Genomic DNA, 15869 nt, shown 5'->3' on the forward strand with positions numbered 1-15869 from the left:
TGATCGAATGGTCTACAATATACTGATTGCCAAAGAACAAAAGTGTAAAAGATACAGGTACAGATCCAATGTTACAAAGAACCAAGGAGCTAGGATGCCTATATCTGTATGTATGTATGGCTATGTATCACTCACTTTTCTCTGTACAAAAGCAGGAACAAATTAAACAATAGCGGCACAAAACGAATCAACGAATAGTGTGTTCGACTGAATTTCACTCCCTAGACCAAAAACTCTCTGACGGATCGGATCCGTGCAGCTGAATTACGCGGTGAGAAGGCGCGGCTTCTTGAAGGCGAGGGGGCTCTGGACCTCCTCCTCCTCGTCCCACATCTTCTTGCCCTTGGAGCACGGCCGCCACACGAACTCCGGCACCGCCGGGAGGTTGAGGTCGAACGCGCGGGCGGCGAAGTGGCCGTTGCCGGAACTGCCCACCTCAGACTCGGTGGCAACCGTGGCCAGGAGCTCGGTTGAGGATGCGCCGGCGCCAGCGGCGGAGCCTATGCCTCCGTCGTAGTGCTTCCTCTTGTGCCCGCCGAGCGCCTGCCCGGTGGGGAACTCCTTGTGGCAGATGGAGCACCTGTGGACTCTGCCCGACGCGCCGTCGGAGGATGCGGCGGTGGATGACGTGGCTGGCTCGCGGTCCTCGGCTGGAGGCAGCACAGCGACGACGGGGGCTGCGGGGGCTGGCTGCTTGACCCGGTGGCTCGTCTTGTGGCCGCCGAGCGCCTGGTAGGAGCTGAAGGACTTGCCGCAGACGGAGCACTTGAACTCCGCCGCCGCTGCCGAGAGCGGAGGCGGTGCCTGGACACGGTGGTGGCCGCCGCGGGAGAGCATAAGGAGGCAGAGCGCGAGGTTCTCCTCCTCCGATCGCTGGCGGCGCGACCTCTTCCGCTTCGCCCACCCCTGCGGCAGGTGGCCGCCTTCCTCCCCGCTCGTGGCGCTGCTGCTCGTCACGATGGCCGACTCCTCCTCGAGCACCGCGGCGTGGAGCGCCTCCATGGACGACGCGCTCGACATGCCCTCCACCGCAATTCACAAAAGCTACTATAAAGCAGCAGCAAGCAGATTGACGACTTGTTCTCTCCGCTAGCTAAGCTTAAGCTTCGGTCGCTTCTAGTGTGGCAGCTGGCTGGTTGCTGTGTGGTGTGAGGAGTGGGGGGAGTGAGATGTGAGGTAGTTTTAAAGCGGTGGGAGGGGTGAGGCGGAGCGCGGAGGAGGTGTTGCGCGCGCGAGTGTGCGGAGGAGATCGAAGAGGGGAGAGAGGGGACGTGGGAAGTTGCGTCGTAGGTGGGGGCAGCGCGCGAGGTGGTTGCGGCGTGGGCGCGCACAGGTTGACGGGTGGGGTCGTCTCGTCGGTGGGGACGGCGTGGCAGCGACCGTGAGACCGGTGGAGTGGCGGCGAAGGAGGGAGGCGGTTGGGTCATTGGGTGGGCTTGGCTGGCCGCCCGGCCGGGTGGGTGGTGGAGTTGGAGTTGGAGGCGATGCCGCAACGAAAAAGTCGTGGTCAACGTGGATGGGAAGACACGGGGATGGAGGGGCAAAGGCGCAAGTTGAGTGGAGCTAGTGTGTTAGGAGTGTGTGTGTGTGTGACTGCGTGTGGGGGGGGGGGGGGGGGGGGGGGGAGGAGAGTGAGGACTGAGTAGGCAGGCTGCGCGCGCCGTGGCCTGTGGACTGCGGCGAAGCGGTCGTCGTCGTCGTCGGTTGTTGCGGATGGGGGTTTGGCGTGCAAAGCGCACCCGCCCCGGTAACGACAGCTCCGCTCGCCACTGGAGTGGCCAACTTGGAGGGTTGGAGCTGTGTGGGTTGAGATTAATTACGCAGCCGTTCAGAATTCGACACCTAATATCTGATTAATCGAGACACTGACCAAACGCTCGATCGCAGTCAGTTCCTCTGCATGGATTGGATGAGCTGACGAGCAAATCCATATTACATATATACTTGTGTTATATATCCTACTCATATATTAGGGGTACAGGGTAGTTCCTGCTGGCACATGATTTGCTTGCAAAATTATCAACACGTCGAGAAAGGCCATATTTAGGAGTAGTTGCTTCAAAGTTTACTCCACTTTCTGGAAGAAAAAAAAAAGAGGAGAAGAAACCGTGAGTGATCGTGTGAAATGACAGCGGGTCAATGGATAATCGTGGGTTCAACTGGAACACCGCGGGCTATTAATTAAGCACGTGCGAGCCATCGCCGAAATGGTCATCGCCCTCGTGCTCTCTCAGTAGACGGTTCCGGCTCCGATCCACGACGTCCTGAGTTCTGACCCGATAGCAAGTCAGACCCAAACCAGGCAAAATTGCAAATGGAGTTGGGCCAGAAGTGGTGCGTGCATGGAAGATACCAACAGATGACTGGTCTCCTTTGTGGTCAAATAAAAATAACTGATCGACTGTGAGTTTCCGTCGGCCGAGCCGCTGAGGTTGCCATCCACGGCTGGGATCTTCTGCACCCAGCAACTATACGCCTATACCTGGTTTCATTAGGTTAGGTAGGTCACTGTCGCATCGTTTAGCATTGATACACTCAGCTAGAAGTTAGAGCGCGACTAGTAGCACTAGTGGCACCGCTCTATCCGTCGCTAACTGTGTGTGGAGTGTGGACTGTGGACACATTTTTCTCTGTTTCCTTTTGGGCAGTTTGGGGACACACTGTGTTGACGCCACCGCAGTGATGGCAAAATCAAACTATTTTATGTGGTTCTGATTTCAATTTTGATGCATGGGCCCTTTCGTCAGTAGAGAGACAAACATGGTTATGTGGGGAGTGGCACCACTTGCTCTGTAGTTGCCACCAGCCCACCGTGCCGCAATCATCGTTGTGTTGGCAAACAAACGCTACTAAGCTAACAGACTGCAATATCATATAGTTATTTGCTATGCATGGAAGCACACATCCCACGCTACACTACACCACTACTGGCCCCTATCTTATTACACACTTGCTATGCGTGATGCAAAGCGCAAGGCAGCGGAGCTCCGGAGACGTCACGCACGTTGAGACCGGGCGGAGCACGCACCTAACACGTCGCTTCTCTACATAAAACTCACACTTGCAAGGATAACTACGTTTTTTCTCGCCCATGGCCCGGCAGACGCCACCACCCCACCCCACGTCGGATCACACGAAGCAAATTAACGCGACCACCACCAGGGCGGCGCCGCCGCCGGCCGGCTTCCCCCTCCGCGCGCGTCGCGTGGTGGTCGCCTTCTTCCCTCCCTTCCCTCTCGTCTCGATCGTCTCCGCCCGCACCGTGCAGGTGCCCCCCGTGGAGTCGTGGACTTTTCCACAAAAGCAGAGCGAGAGATTCATCAACTTGTGCGTGCGCTGTGTCGCGTCGCGTGACCCCCCCGCGCGAGGCGGGCAAGCGAGACGTCCCCGTCTCTTTTGCTGCCCCACGGATTGATACGGTGCGCGTGGGTGGGCGGAGCGCAGCCGCAGCGCCTCACGCCGTTAATCCCTCCCTCCCACCACGTGTTCCTTGTGCTCATGCCTTGCGTGGTCGCGCTCGCTGCTTACGTACGAACACGTACGTAAGTACGTACGCGATTGGGCAGGCCGGGCCGGCACCCGCGCGCCTAACCTAACCACATGCGCGATTAGATCGGGAATCGGTGCGCGATTGGATCAGTGATAACCAACCACCCGGCTCCTCTCGTGCCGGTACGAGCTCCTGGTTCGGCGCGGCGACGTACTCCTACGTACGTACGTAGCGTTGCGTCCGGTGCGAGCGGCGGCGGCGGCGGCGACGACGACGGCGGCGCGAATCTGAACGGGGTGGCGCCGCGGCGGTGGTTGCCCGGTTGGCGTGAGGCTGGTGAGTGTGGTGAGCTAGCAGGAGGGGTCGTAGCGATTTGATAAAGCACCTACACCTAACTGCCTATAACAGAAACAGGGGAAAGATTAATGTATGTTTTTTTTCTCTTCTATTGGTTGGTTGGCTCCAGGCTACCAGCTGCTAGCTACCCACACTGGAAGTCTGACGAAAACCTTCCAGTGCATCGATCGATCGCCGGCTTCTTTAGTTTGAAGGTACTGTCACCAAGCAGAATCCGGTTCGTTACTCGTCGGTGCCGCGCTGTCGCTTCCCTGAAAGGACGCATTGTTTTTCTGAACGAACTGAAAAGATTATCGTGAAAGCAAGCTTAGCTGAGTTAGCTCAGCTCAGCAGTCACCAGTTAGAACCTTCAGCTAGCTCAACAAGCATGGCAAGCTATAGCTCATTAGCTGTACATGTTCAAGCACAGGTATCCCTATTTTCTGATAGTACTTATCAATCAAACAGCGACTTTATTTCATGGCCACACACTAGAGAAATTTTACGGTGCTGTTTTTAAGTAAACTTTGCCTGATTGCCTGAAAGGGTACACGTGTCACTAGCTAGTTGAAATGATTAAACTTACTGGCCTGGCTGGTTATTTATGCATACAGTTGTCTCACCGGGTTAGTAACATTTTAGAGCTATGCACATGTGAGTAATGTTGCTTGCTGTATCGATGCTATTGAAAACAAAAGATTATTGTGACAGCTACAGTATCCAGCTCTAGCTGCAGCGTGCAAGACTGTCAACATGTGGACGTGCTGCCAACGTTCACAGCTATATACTAGCGCACACATACAGGTACAGCCAGTCGAACTAATTTAGCCATGATCTCCGAAAATCACTTGATAGCTACTATTTCCAGAAGGAAAAAAAAGTGGCGAGAAAAAAAAATGCAATACAGCACCAACATTGCAGTGTAGTTAGGAGTATTAGTTAATTGTGCCTTTTTTTCTTGTGGTGAGAAAAAAAAATGCAATACAGCCTAGCTTTTTGTTTCTTGTGGCTCCAGTTTGTATCTAATGATGAATTTCAATCAACCGGGCAGCTGTCTCAATTTCCATGTTGCAGTTTAGTATTCTCCCCGGATTTTTTTTATTTAACACGGTTTACTTTTGAATCGATGTTTAACATTTGTTTTATTTAAAATTGTGTGAAAATACAAAATTATAAATCATGCTCAAAGTACATGTGATGATAAAACAAATCACAAAATTATAATTAATAGTTATACATTTTTTTGGAATAAGATAAATGATCGAACATAAATCTAAAAGTCAATAATATTTAATAAAAAACTAATTTTCACAAAATACAGGTACTTTGATCAAGTTATCACAAAACTGGAGATTTTATTAAAGATGTGTATCACAAATTATAAATTTGGCATCAATTTTTGCCACAAAATTACAAATTAAGACATTCTATAACTAAACCATATATTTAACATCGATTTTATCACAAAACTATAACTCTTGTAACTTTCAAAAGACAGCAGTGAAACTCTAAAACATATAGTTCTTTGGTAGCTTCAACACTAAATCTATAGTTTTGGAATAAAAATTTAAATCTGTAGTTTTCCAAAAAAAATAGTATTACATATGTAATTTTATTATAATGTGATTAAAATATATGTAATCATGTGAAATTTACTCTAGACAAAATCAGAAGGAGTAATTGAAAGGCGATTACTTCCTTCTACGACCTAACCCCTTGTTAATTATTCTACGCTTGGTAATTAATAAGAGATTTGCTCCGACCCAATAAAAAGTATTTCAAAATACTGGTACCTAGAGATACTTTTTGTTGGACTGAAACAAATCTCAATCAACAATGTTGGGACTTGTTGTTCGGGCTGCCAGAATTCCACATCAGGCACACTAATCTAAATTATAAATCATTCCTGAACCAGAGCCAATATGCATTTCCGCGTATCTGTCTCATCATGTACAAATTTATCATTTTTCTTCCAGATATAACTGGAACTATGGAAGAATATATTTTTGTAACATTCAGACGTGCCACTCCCAATGTTGCACACGTAGCTAAGGTACCTGAGCTGTATCAGAAAATGCTAAATTGATCAGTGCAACTGTACAAATACTGAGGCAATAACTGTTCATTTTCTCCGTGTTCATTTTCGCAAGACGAACTGAATCGACCGGACGAGATGCAGTGGACGCCGGCGCCGGAAGAGGAGGAGTCTGAGATCGCGGCGCAGTTCTTCACGGCGCGGTACCCTTGCCAGAACGATCGGCTGGAGCACCGCGAGCAAGATGAGCTAGGTGGCATGGGAGCACGTAGCAGCTCCGTGCAATGGCAGCCTGACCGCGGGACGTGCTACTGGCCGCCTCTCAGTGGCGGCGGCTCCGGCACCGGCGGCGGCAGCTACCACGTTGGCGGGTGTTGCTACTACGCCGGCGAGCCCGACGTGTCGCTCGGTGTCAACACGATCCCATGTACGTCCATCAACCTCAACCTCCTCGTCAGCGACAATGGCGGCGCCGGAGTCCGCCGTAACGTGGCGCCACGGCTGAAGCGTAAGACTCGGCCCGGCCATGGGGGAGATCTTGGACGGCGCAAGAAGAAAGCTAGAGCTTCAGACACGGTACGAAAACAACGCGAAAAATGGGAACAAAACTGTGAAGATTATCGTTGTAATTTCGTGGTCATGCTAATTTGCATGTGATTAATTATGCAGAAGAACCAGGAGAATATGCAGTGCACCAGCTGCGCCGACAGCGAGTCCAATTGCTCCCGAGGGAACTGCGGCACGGTGGATCATGTCGCCGGCGGCGGGAATGGGAAGGCTCCTGCTCGCCGGGGGTCAGCGACCGGCGCCCAGAGCCTCTATGCAAGGGTAGGGTGGGTCCAGTATTTGTGCAGCCGTGCTGGTGAATAAATGCCACCATTCTTGCATATGTTGGGAGTGTTGGTTCAGAGTTTTGTTCTGTGCAATGCAGAGAAGAAGGGAAAGGATCAATGTGAGGCTCCGGATTTTGCAGAAGCTGGTACCCAATGGAACCAAAGTAAAGAATCAAAATCTCCATATGTCCATTTCTGAAGAAAATGAGCTAAACTTGATTTCCATCTAGTTAGTTTCTAGCACTATCCGTCTATTTTGTTACTTCTTGATTGTTCTAGAGTATGTTTGCAGGTGGATATAAGCACAATGCTTGAGGAGGCTGCCCACTATGTCAAATTCTTGCAGCTATAGATCAAGGTAAGTGGAAATCCAAATGCAACACATCTGTTCTAAGTTCTAACTTTGCAGTTGTGATCCCTGTCTTATCAATTAGTTTTTGTCATGATCAGATGCTTAGCTCTGATGAGCTGTGGATGTACGCGCCAATTGCTTACAATGGCATGGACTTAGGACTCGATCTGAATATGTCACCTGCCCGATGATGGACTCATTTCAACTGATTACCATCTCGAGTTGAAAACATGATGAATCAAGGCTAAAAGAGCAATGTCGATGGCTAAGTATTTGCAACCTTTGACACTAACGAAATTAAAGGGTTGGCCATCTGCCAATGTCTCATCTTCAAACTGGAAGAATGCTATTAGAACTCAAGCATGTTGAATTCTAAATGTCATCTTCACTACAGGCTGAAGACCTTGCTTCCATGCTAGCTAGTAGCAACTAACTCATGCTGTAGCCAATTTATTTCAAGATAAGAAGATAAACTCACACAATTACATGAAGTCAATGCACATAGCCTTCGCGATAATTCAGTTGATGGCAACATCAAACTGATCCTTGTACGTATTTCCAATGCAACACTGATCAGTAGCAGGATATGTACATCTATGTACCGGTGTACCCAAGGGATACAAAAATCAAAATGGACGTGTACACAGCCTAGAAAAGGTAGAAATCAAGATAGGTGCTAAACAAACATTGTAACCCTGAGGTTTCTTGGCATAGTTTGTGTTCCATTGTAGTCCCTGTAGGTTGTAGTTGCACTGCAAAGCTACAACTTGCAGACATATTTGATACTTTGATGTCAAACTCCGCATCACCTTTGCCTCTAATGTAAGAAAAAGAAAGATGACTTTGCACCATGACTTCCAAAATGAACTTCGAGAACACAAAAGAGAGCGTGCACATCTTTGATCCCCTTTGCCAACTCTTTATCATTATTGCCGGGACTCAAAAAATCAACAATGATTACATCGTGGTGTGGTTACACAACAGCAAAAACAATACAAGCTACAACTACAATCCTAATGTCCTATCTGTTGGCAACAATCAGGGCCATTAGTTTAAACTACAGCTAATCCTAAATAATATGTTACAAAGGAAACACCATCATTCCTTGAAAACAAACACTGCAGGTTTCAGAATCTATTGCGATCATACCGTGGTGATGCCCTTCACATGCCCGGTACTTTATATTTTACAAGACCCAGCAAATGGTCAATTATGATGACTAGAAGTACAGGGGTCAGAAGTTAGGCATGGGCACAGATTGGCAACCTGCCTCATGACTGTGTTCTTTGTGTGGACCGATAACGTGTCTCACATCTTACGTAGGCAGCTCGCCATGCTTCAAGGCGAACATATTTATTGATTCCTTTCCATTCGACCTTGGCAGCGGACTAGGCTGATGGTATGCAATAGAAAAGTTCATACTACTCGGTGTATGGGCTGCAGAGCCAGGACTGGACCTCAAACTCATAGGTTGAGGGGATAAGCTTCGAGTTTCCAAGTTTGGGAGAGCTGTCGGGCCAACTCCCATCCGATTAGACAATGAACCGGGAGATCTACCACTGCTTGTTTCACTGGCAGGAAGAAGGAAAAAGAAAGTCAGGGTTAAGACTTGAGAGTCTCACATAATGCAACTTTCTTATACAAATTAAACATTAACTAAAAAAATAACAAGTTAAGAAAGTACTCACCCAGTTGTAATTGTATGTTTCCCCCTCATTAATGAATCAATCTTACCGGAATTTTTGTCTCTTGCATTGTGTCCAGTATCCTGTCATAACCAGCAAAATTATAAGGGTAATATGCATGAAACTTGTTACCCACTATACAGCATTCACGTGAGTATGTGTGAGAAGCATGCTTACGGTGGATTTAAGTCCAACAGAATGTAAAGCACTGTGCTGTTTGTAGTGATTAGAATTGTGGACGAATGGATGTTCCAGCAACTTGCTCGCTGTTGGTCTCTCAGCTGGGTTTCTCTTGAAGCAGCATCTCAGAAAATCCTTCCCTTCTGGGGATAAACTATCTGGAATTGATGGATCTTTATGCAACACCTTAAACATTGCAGCGGGCTGTTGCATAATGAAAATCAGATTTATCTTTAGATTATGGTTACAGGTGTCCAGATATGAAAATATGTTATTCCCTCCATTTCATATTACAAGTCACTTTAGGTTTGTCCTAAGTCAAACCTCTTCAAGTTAATCAAGTTTGTAGAAAAATGTAATAACATCTACGACACAAAATTAGTTTACGTAAATCCACCATTCAATACATTTTTATAGTATATTTATTTTGTGTTGGAAGTGTTGCTATAGTTTTCTATCAACTTGGCCAAATTTGAAGAGGCTTGACTTATGTCAAACCCAAAATGGCTTATAATATGAAACGGCTGGAGTACTGTTTTTACATTCTCCTCATAATATTGATCAAGGCAAAAGTGCCAAACTTGACAGGTCATCATTATTCACTAGTTAAACCCAAGTAATGAAAGATGAGCTATACTAATTACACAAATCCACCTCATGAAACAAACTTTAATTTGATAGCAAAAAGAAGTGAAGGTTCCAAGCTGTTTACCCCTTCAAGACCACTCCAAGGAGGCTTTCCTGTGAACATCTCGATAATTGTGCAACCTAGGCTCCAGATATCCACAGCAAGATCATACCCTACATCTTTGACAAGTGTAGCCTGAACCACCTGTGATATAAGATGTGCAAGTATGAGTATGCCATATAGCGATGCAACACAATTCTATTTGGAATAGCCAAAAAAAAAACTGCAAGTCAAATATCAATTTGCTGAAAACAGAATTTTAATGAGTATGCTTGATACTAAGGAGGGTGATTCTACAGTATGAGATATTTTATACAACCATAAACACCAAAGTCCTCTTGGGACACAGGGTCACAGGCACCCTCATCGTTTGGCTTTTTCGTGAAAAAAACCAAACGACATATTAACAAATGGAAAATAGTCTGTGAATAAAACTTTTATATACATTTTCTTAGTGATCTAAAAGCAAATCAACTCTAAATTTAAGGTTGAAAATTCAAATTTTGACTTGCAAGCATAAGAAAAAAAAAAGGAAAGAAAGATGAGGCCCAGGAATTTCATAGGATATTAATACAAAACAGCTCAATTCACACTGGAATCGGAGATCCCCATGTTCCGAACAGGGTTTAAGATTTCAGAGCCATTGGGAAAATCACAGCTATTAAAGTGGTATATATACAGTTACAAGATGTCATCCCAAGTTCCTAACATCAAATCTGTTAGAAAGAAAGGGAGATAAGTACCCACTAAGCACATAGTCACATTGTACAGAAAACTGGACTGACCTTAGCCAGATCAAATAGTTAATGTTTGAAAAAACAACTCTTAGTAGCAACATATCACAAAAGGAGAAATTCCATTATATGCATGAATTCAGTCAAGGATTTATAACTTTAGTGTTCAATTTATTGGTTGTTTGATCATGAATCATGATGCATTTTTATTTGGCTGGCAAATAAAAACCAGCAAACACGAGCATTTTCCGCACAACACATATTGATACATAGTACCCTTGTTATTCTCAATAATGGATATAAAAAATAAGTACACATGAAGAAATTATTGCAATCAGAACATGGAGAAAAAAATGAATGATGAAATTTATACTAAGAATAAGCAGTCTCACCTCAGGAGCCATCCAGTATGGAGTTCCCTTCAGTGAAAGATTAGGAGCTGCAGTACTCAACTGAAAACAAGGGAAAAACATTGAAAAATAATTAGAAATGTACTCCTACCAAATAGGGTAAACCTAAAACTATATAATCCACTAGCAATAAACCATATAATCAACAGTGGCATTTGAAAAACACAAGTTAAAAATACTGCATCCATTCCAAAATATAAGGATTCCTAGGTTGTTTAGCAGATATTAAGGTTGGGAGGAAAATACTATGGTGCCCCTCAATAAATGAGATACAGTTACAAGTTGGAGGGTGTTGGGAGTAAGATGGTTAAAATTTTGAATGAGGTGATAGGTAGGAGAAGTAGTACTCTGGGGATGCTAATATTTCGGTACAAATTTCAAATGCTAGAAGTGCTTATATTTTGGCATGAAGGAAGTAGTACTGTGGTAGGGAAGACCAATACTGTTTCAAATGATATTACGCCCTGTTTGAATCCCTATGTATTGTGCTGAGTTGGAATCAAAATTCAGCATTTGAGGTGTTTGGCCCTATCTACGGTTTGAATCCATAATTTCCTCTTGAAACTCCAGAGGCCTAAGGAGTATAAGACACAATTCTCGGTTAAAAACACGAATCAAATAGAATCCAAGCCTGTCGCCAAAACTTGCAAGGCCTCCAAGTCTGCCATATCTCATAACCTGCTCGGCCGGCTGGCCCCTTCACCACCACACCCTTCCCTTCCTCCTCCACTACTTGTCCCTCTGCCTGGCTTCCAAGCTCTCCTTGCTCTCATTCATTGCCACCACAAAGCACCATAGCCACAGAAAGCCCTAGGTCATTCTCAGCCTTCCCTTTCTCTCGTTTGACTCTTTCTCCGTCCTTGGTATATTCCACCCTCTTTGGCCCCAGCCACCACTGCCAAGCACCATAAATAGTATGAAGTACTCTAGAGTCCAGATCAGATCACTCTCGCCAGCCACATCGAGGATTGAGATGAAGGGGACAGTATAATGGTATCTGATGTGCTATTTTTCCTTGATTACTTTGATTTTGCATCCAATGCAACTTAGAGGATTTTGGATATGATCCCTAGTTTCAACATCAAAACGTTTTTATTTTTCTGAAATGATTCCTGCAACTCCATACATCCAAACTTAAATATTCGAATCTGAATCATATCCTAGCAAATTCAAAATCTACTCGAATCTGATAGGGAATCCATTTTTTTTCAATAAGTGGGGTCCAAATGGGGCCTTAGTGTCAAAACTGCTTCTCTACAATGTAAAGCAGCTGGAAAAAAGGTTTACATTTATGCTTAACAGTTTATGGCCATACATATATTAATTGCATATTTGCATGGTTGTCATTATGCCAATTATAATTGTATAGGCAAGCAATGCTCGTTTTAGTGCTGAATCATTTTTTAACTGCACCACAGAATGGATGGACATACTATTACTATCTCGAAGGCAGCAATGATGGGCTTAATTCAAACAAATCAAACTGGATTACTGACTACCGCATAATTGTATACATTGCCAGCAAAACATGAGTCATCAAGTCACCATGAGAAACTCACATGCTTAGCCATTCCAAAGTCAGCCAATTTGACTACACCATTCACATCAACAAGCAAATTAGCTCCTTTGATATCTCTGCAAGAGTATAACGATTTCATTTACATTTGTACTCTTTCAGCATCATGCAATCCAAAGTTTGAATGAAATAACAAAAGGAACCTGATAAAAAATATCTTTCGCAAATTTGGGGCTAAAAATTAAGACTCTAGAGAACACACGGGAAATGACAAAAGACACGGAAGCACACACAAAAGGACTATCATCAACTGTGATATGAATCAGCTCTAAGCGGAATGTGGATAGAAATAAGAATAAGCTTGAGAAAACACAATAACATAAACAGACAAAAGAAAACCAAAACAGCGCAGAAACAGAATGCAGAAACTTCAACATGTAGGTTCAATTTTTTTATGAAACAGCGAGTTAAGTCATTATTAGTTAAGAAAACGAAACAAGAAAAAAAAACAGAGACAAAAGGTTACCTATGCATAATTTTCTGACTATGTAAAAAGGCAAGGCCTTTAAGAATATGACGGGTGAAGCTGCGGATTACTGACTCTGTCATTGCTCCACAATGTTGATTTACATACTTATTAATAGAACCAGGATGAACATATTCGAGATATATGTAGAATCGATCTTCAGTCTGCGAGTTATCCAGATGATTATTAGATAGCAATAGCATTATTAACTAGTACAGAATATCACCTCAATTTGGCATATGAGAACTTACAGTTTCACTGCCGTAATATTGCACTATGTTTTCATGCTTGAATTGACTAAGAAATTTTATTTCCTGAAACAAAGGTAAGATACAGTAAAAAAAGCAAGGTAAAAACTTATATAATCTTTAGATAGAATTATAGAAGAGGAGAGGTACTCAAGCATAATTACAATAACATTATGCAACCAGGTCTCCCTAAAAATGGTACGCAAGCTCAGAAATTAATATGTACTTGAGAACAATAATAAAATGTATTATTTAATCCTCAAAGTAAGAAAAAGGTCATTCTGTTCTGGGAAATAGGCACATAAGAGAAGACATATTAATAATACCATCTCTGTAGAATAAACAACATCTATCTGTATTATCCTTACAAAGTGATACTCCATACCTGCTCCAACTGCTTCAGAGATTCAGCTGATTTAGCATCGTCAGGAATTATGTTGACCTCTTTCATGGCACACAGAGCTCCAGTGTGTCTGTATGTTAGATGGCAGAGGATAATGTTCAAACTTGATGATCCAGCAAACATGGTAATAAAATGCACTTGCATACCTATTGGCGGCCTCATATACACATCCAAATGTGCCACTGCCAATGAGCTTTCCCTTTTGCCACTGGCCAGCCATTGAGGGTGTATCAACTTTTGGAACTGGCTGGTGACTAAAATTCGTCTGCTTTGGGCTTACAGAGGCGGGAGGGAGGGGTAATGGATGTAAATTTACACTCCCATTGCCCTCAGGACGAGAAACATGGTTCTCTGGGAACAACTTTGGATGTATTGGTGAAGGAGGTGCACTTGGGTTTTTTGATCTTAGAACAGGGCTTCTCAATGGACTGGAGCGAGGAGATCGCTCCTGACCGCCCATAAGTTTTTCAGGTGATGCACAAGAAGGAGACGATCCATATAGATCAGGAGACCAGACTGATGCTGACGATAAATTGGTACCTTGGATGGACATTGCAGTGGACAAGAAGTCTACATTACTGATTCTCCGAGGACTCTGTACAGGGCTCGAAAATCCACTGCTTGGAGCACTTTTAGCGGGTATGTCCAATCTGAAGGTCAGTGTTTCATCTGAGCTCTTATCCTGTAATTTCTCTTTAAATGCCTTCCTCCGCTGCCCAAATGTAATCCCATTTGCGCCATTTGATTGCAAGTCACCATGCTCTGGGTTCTTTTGCACAGTTTTAGCTATCCATCTATATTCAGGAACATAAAAACATCAGAATCACTAGAAGCACATAACTGCACTGCATTTCCAGGGTATATTAAGCCTTTGTTGAGCATGGAATAATCTAATATAATGGAGCTAACAGACCAGAAAGCGTAGATATGCACTATTGGGATTTTTTTTCATTACCTCAGGTAAATGTAACATTGCTCTTGGACTGTGTGAACAGTGTTTTGTAACAATTCACAGACTTGTTGAATCTTTATGTTTATTTTAGCTTAGCAACTTCATGTAAATCCAGTTCAACCAAATCAAATTACAGTGACTTGGTTATTGTTGAAATCCTAGTACCCTACAACTTTTTTTAGATAATGGATTAACTGGCCTCTACACCAAGAAAGGGTGTACTCAGCCATAGTATCCTACAACTAGCTAATAAGTTCACATAAAGTCAAAATTAACATGGTAAAGTATGATCCAGATGGACTGTATATGTGCAGATGTCCTAAACCCTTTTAACTCTATTTAGCCAAAACCCTACAACATGTGTAAAGGATATCCTCCCTGGTCTCTCAACCGCTGGCATTTGCATTTCACAATTCACTTTAATTGTTCTTAACTTCTTATCCACAACAAGACATTCTATTCCCATATTAAGTGTTCTACCAATGCTACTGCAGTTACCCCTTAGAATTGCTACATGGCTGGGAAGGTATCGATCCCAATCCGTCTCAGAAATGCTAAATCAGTGCGAACGGACATTGCTAAACCCAAAAACTAATTAACTTGGCATAGTTCGAACTCGGAAGCAAGGCAATGAAGACTAAAAGGTACTAAAATACTTCACAAATCATCACCTCGGCAACAGTGAAGCTCTGTCGCTTCCATTCTCCGATACCCCGAGCAACGGCGATTCCATAGCCGACCCATTGCAGTCCCCTTCAAATAGCCTCGGTGAAGGAAGGGGATTCCCGGACCCGCGGCAGGGCGAGTCCCCCTCATCGGGAAGGGGCAGTGGGTGCGGCAGCAGCACGGGCGACGACGACGACCTCGGCGGCGCCACCTCCATGTTACTCGGGGTCCTCGAGATCGGCGTCGAGCTAGCAGTAACGAGGCCGAACCCCACATAATCCCTCCTGGAAGGGCACGACGATGGGGCCGCGGACGAGGCGGAGGAATCCAGCCCGATCGCCGAGACCCCGACCTCGATGTCGTCGACGTGCCGCAGCCGCCGCTGCCTGGTCAACCGCGGCTGCGGATCACTCCCCCCCCCACCACCACCACCACCAAACCCCCCATCGCGGCGGGGACCGCCAACGCGGGAGGTGGAGGCCCGCGCGGGGGACGCGGGCGTCGACGCGGACGACGGGGACGGGGAAGGGGAAGGTGAAACCGGACGCTTCCACCACCGCATCGGCAAAGGAACACCGCGCAGAGCGAGAGGCGGGGGCGGCGTGGACCGGGCGGGTGGTGGCTTACCGGGAGCGCGTAACCCTAGTGGCCACTGTGGTAATGGCACCGCGGGGGGAGGTGGAGGAGGCGGAGAGGGGGATCGGCCCCGGAGGGGAGACGACGACGACGACCCCCGCCATTTGGGCGAATATTTTTCTCCCTCTCCGCTTCTCGGGAGTCGGTTTCGCTGTTGTTTTTCTTCTCTTTTCTGCGGG

The 15869-nt window shown here is 45.5% G+C and overlaps 3 protein-coding genes across 3 annotated transcripts; 1 reads left to right on the forward strand and 2 right to left on the reverse strand.

The window, feature by feature from the left end:
- LOC102709824 (zinc finger protein 1-like) lies at window positions 1–1145 on the reverse strand. Its single transcript, XM_006650576.1, has one exon. It carries the CDS (start codon window positions 1018–1020, stop codon window positions 265–267), a length of 756 nt encoding a protein of 251 aa, XP_006650639.1. The 5' UTR covers window positions 1021–1145; the 3' UTR covers window positions 1–264.
- Window positions 1146–5999: 4854 nt separating this feature from the next.
- Window positions 6000–7231, forward strand: LOC102700134 (transcription factor PIF5-like). The gene is made up of 5 exons (XM_040521603.1): window positions 6000–6437; window positions 6531–6689; window positions 6793–6858; window positions 6987–7052; window positions 7145–7231. The coding sequence occupies exons 1-4, from the start codon at window positions 6000–6002 to the stop codon at window positions 7044–7046; spliced, it is 723 nt and encodes a 240-aa protein (XP_040377537.1). The 3' UTR covers window positions 7047–7052; window positions 7145–7231.
- Window positions 7232–7920: 689 nt separating this feature from the next.
- Window positions 7921–15869, reverse strand: LOC102710106 (mitogen-activated protein kinase kinase kinase 5-like). The gene is made up of 11 exons (XM_006650577.3): window positions 15060–15869; window positions 13583–14230; window positions 13419–13506; window positions 13037–13099; window positions 12786–12949; window positions 12303–12378; window positions 10726–10785; window positions 9624–9743; window positions 8909–9115; window positions 8735–8814; window positions 7921–8617 (listed from the first exon to the last, which is right to left on the reverse strand). The coding sequence occupies exons 1-11, from the start codon at window positions 15614–15616 to the stop codon at window positions 8362–8364; spliced, it is 2319 nt and encodes a 772-aa protein (XP_006650640.2). The 5' UTR covers window positions 15617–15869; the 3' UTR covers window positions 7921–8361.

Source organism: Oryza brachyantha, chromosome 3 (genome assembly GCF_000231095.2).
Source record: "Oryza brachyantha chromosome 3, ObraRS2, whole genome shotgun sequence".
In the NCBI taxonomy this organism is placed as follows: Eukaryota; Viridiplantae; Streptophyta; class Magnoliopsida; order Poales; family Poaceae; genus Oryza; species Oryza brachyantha.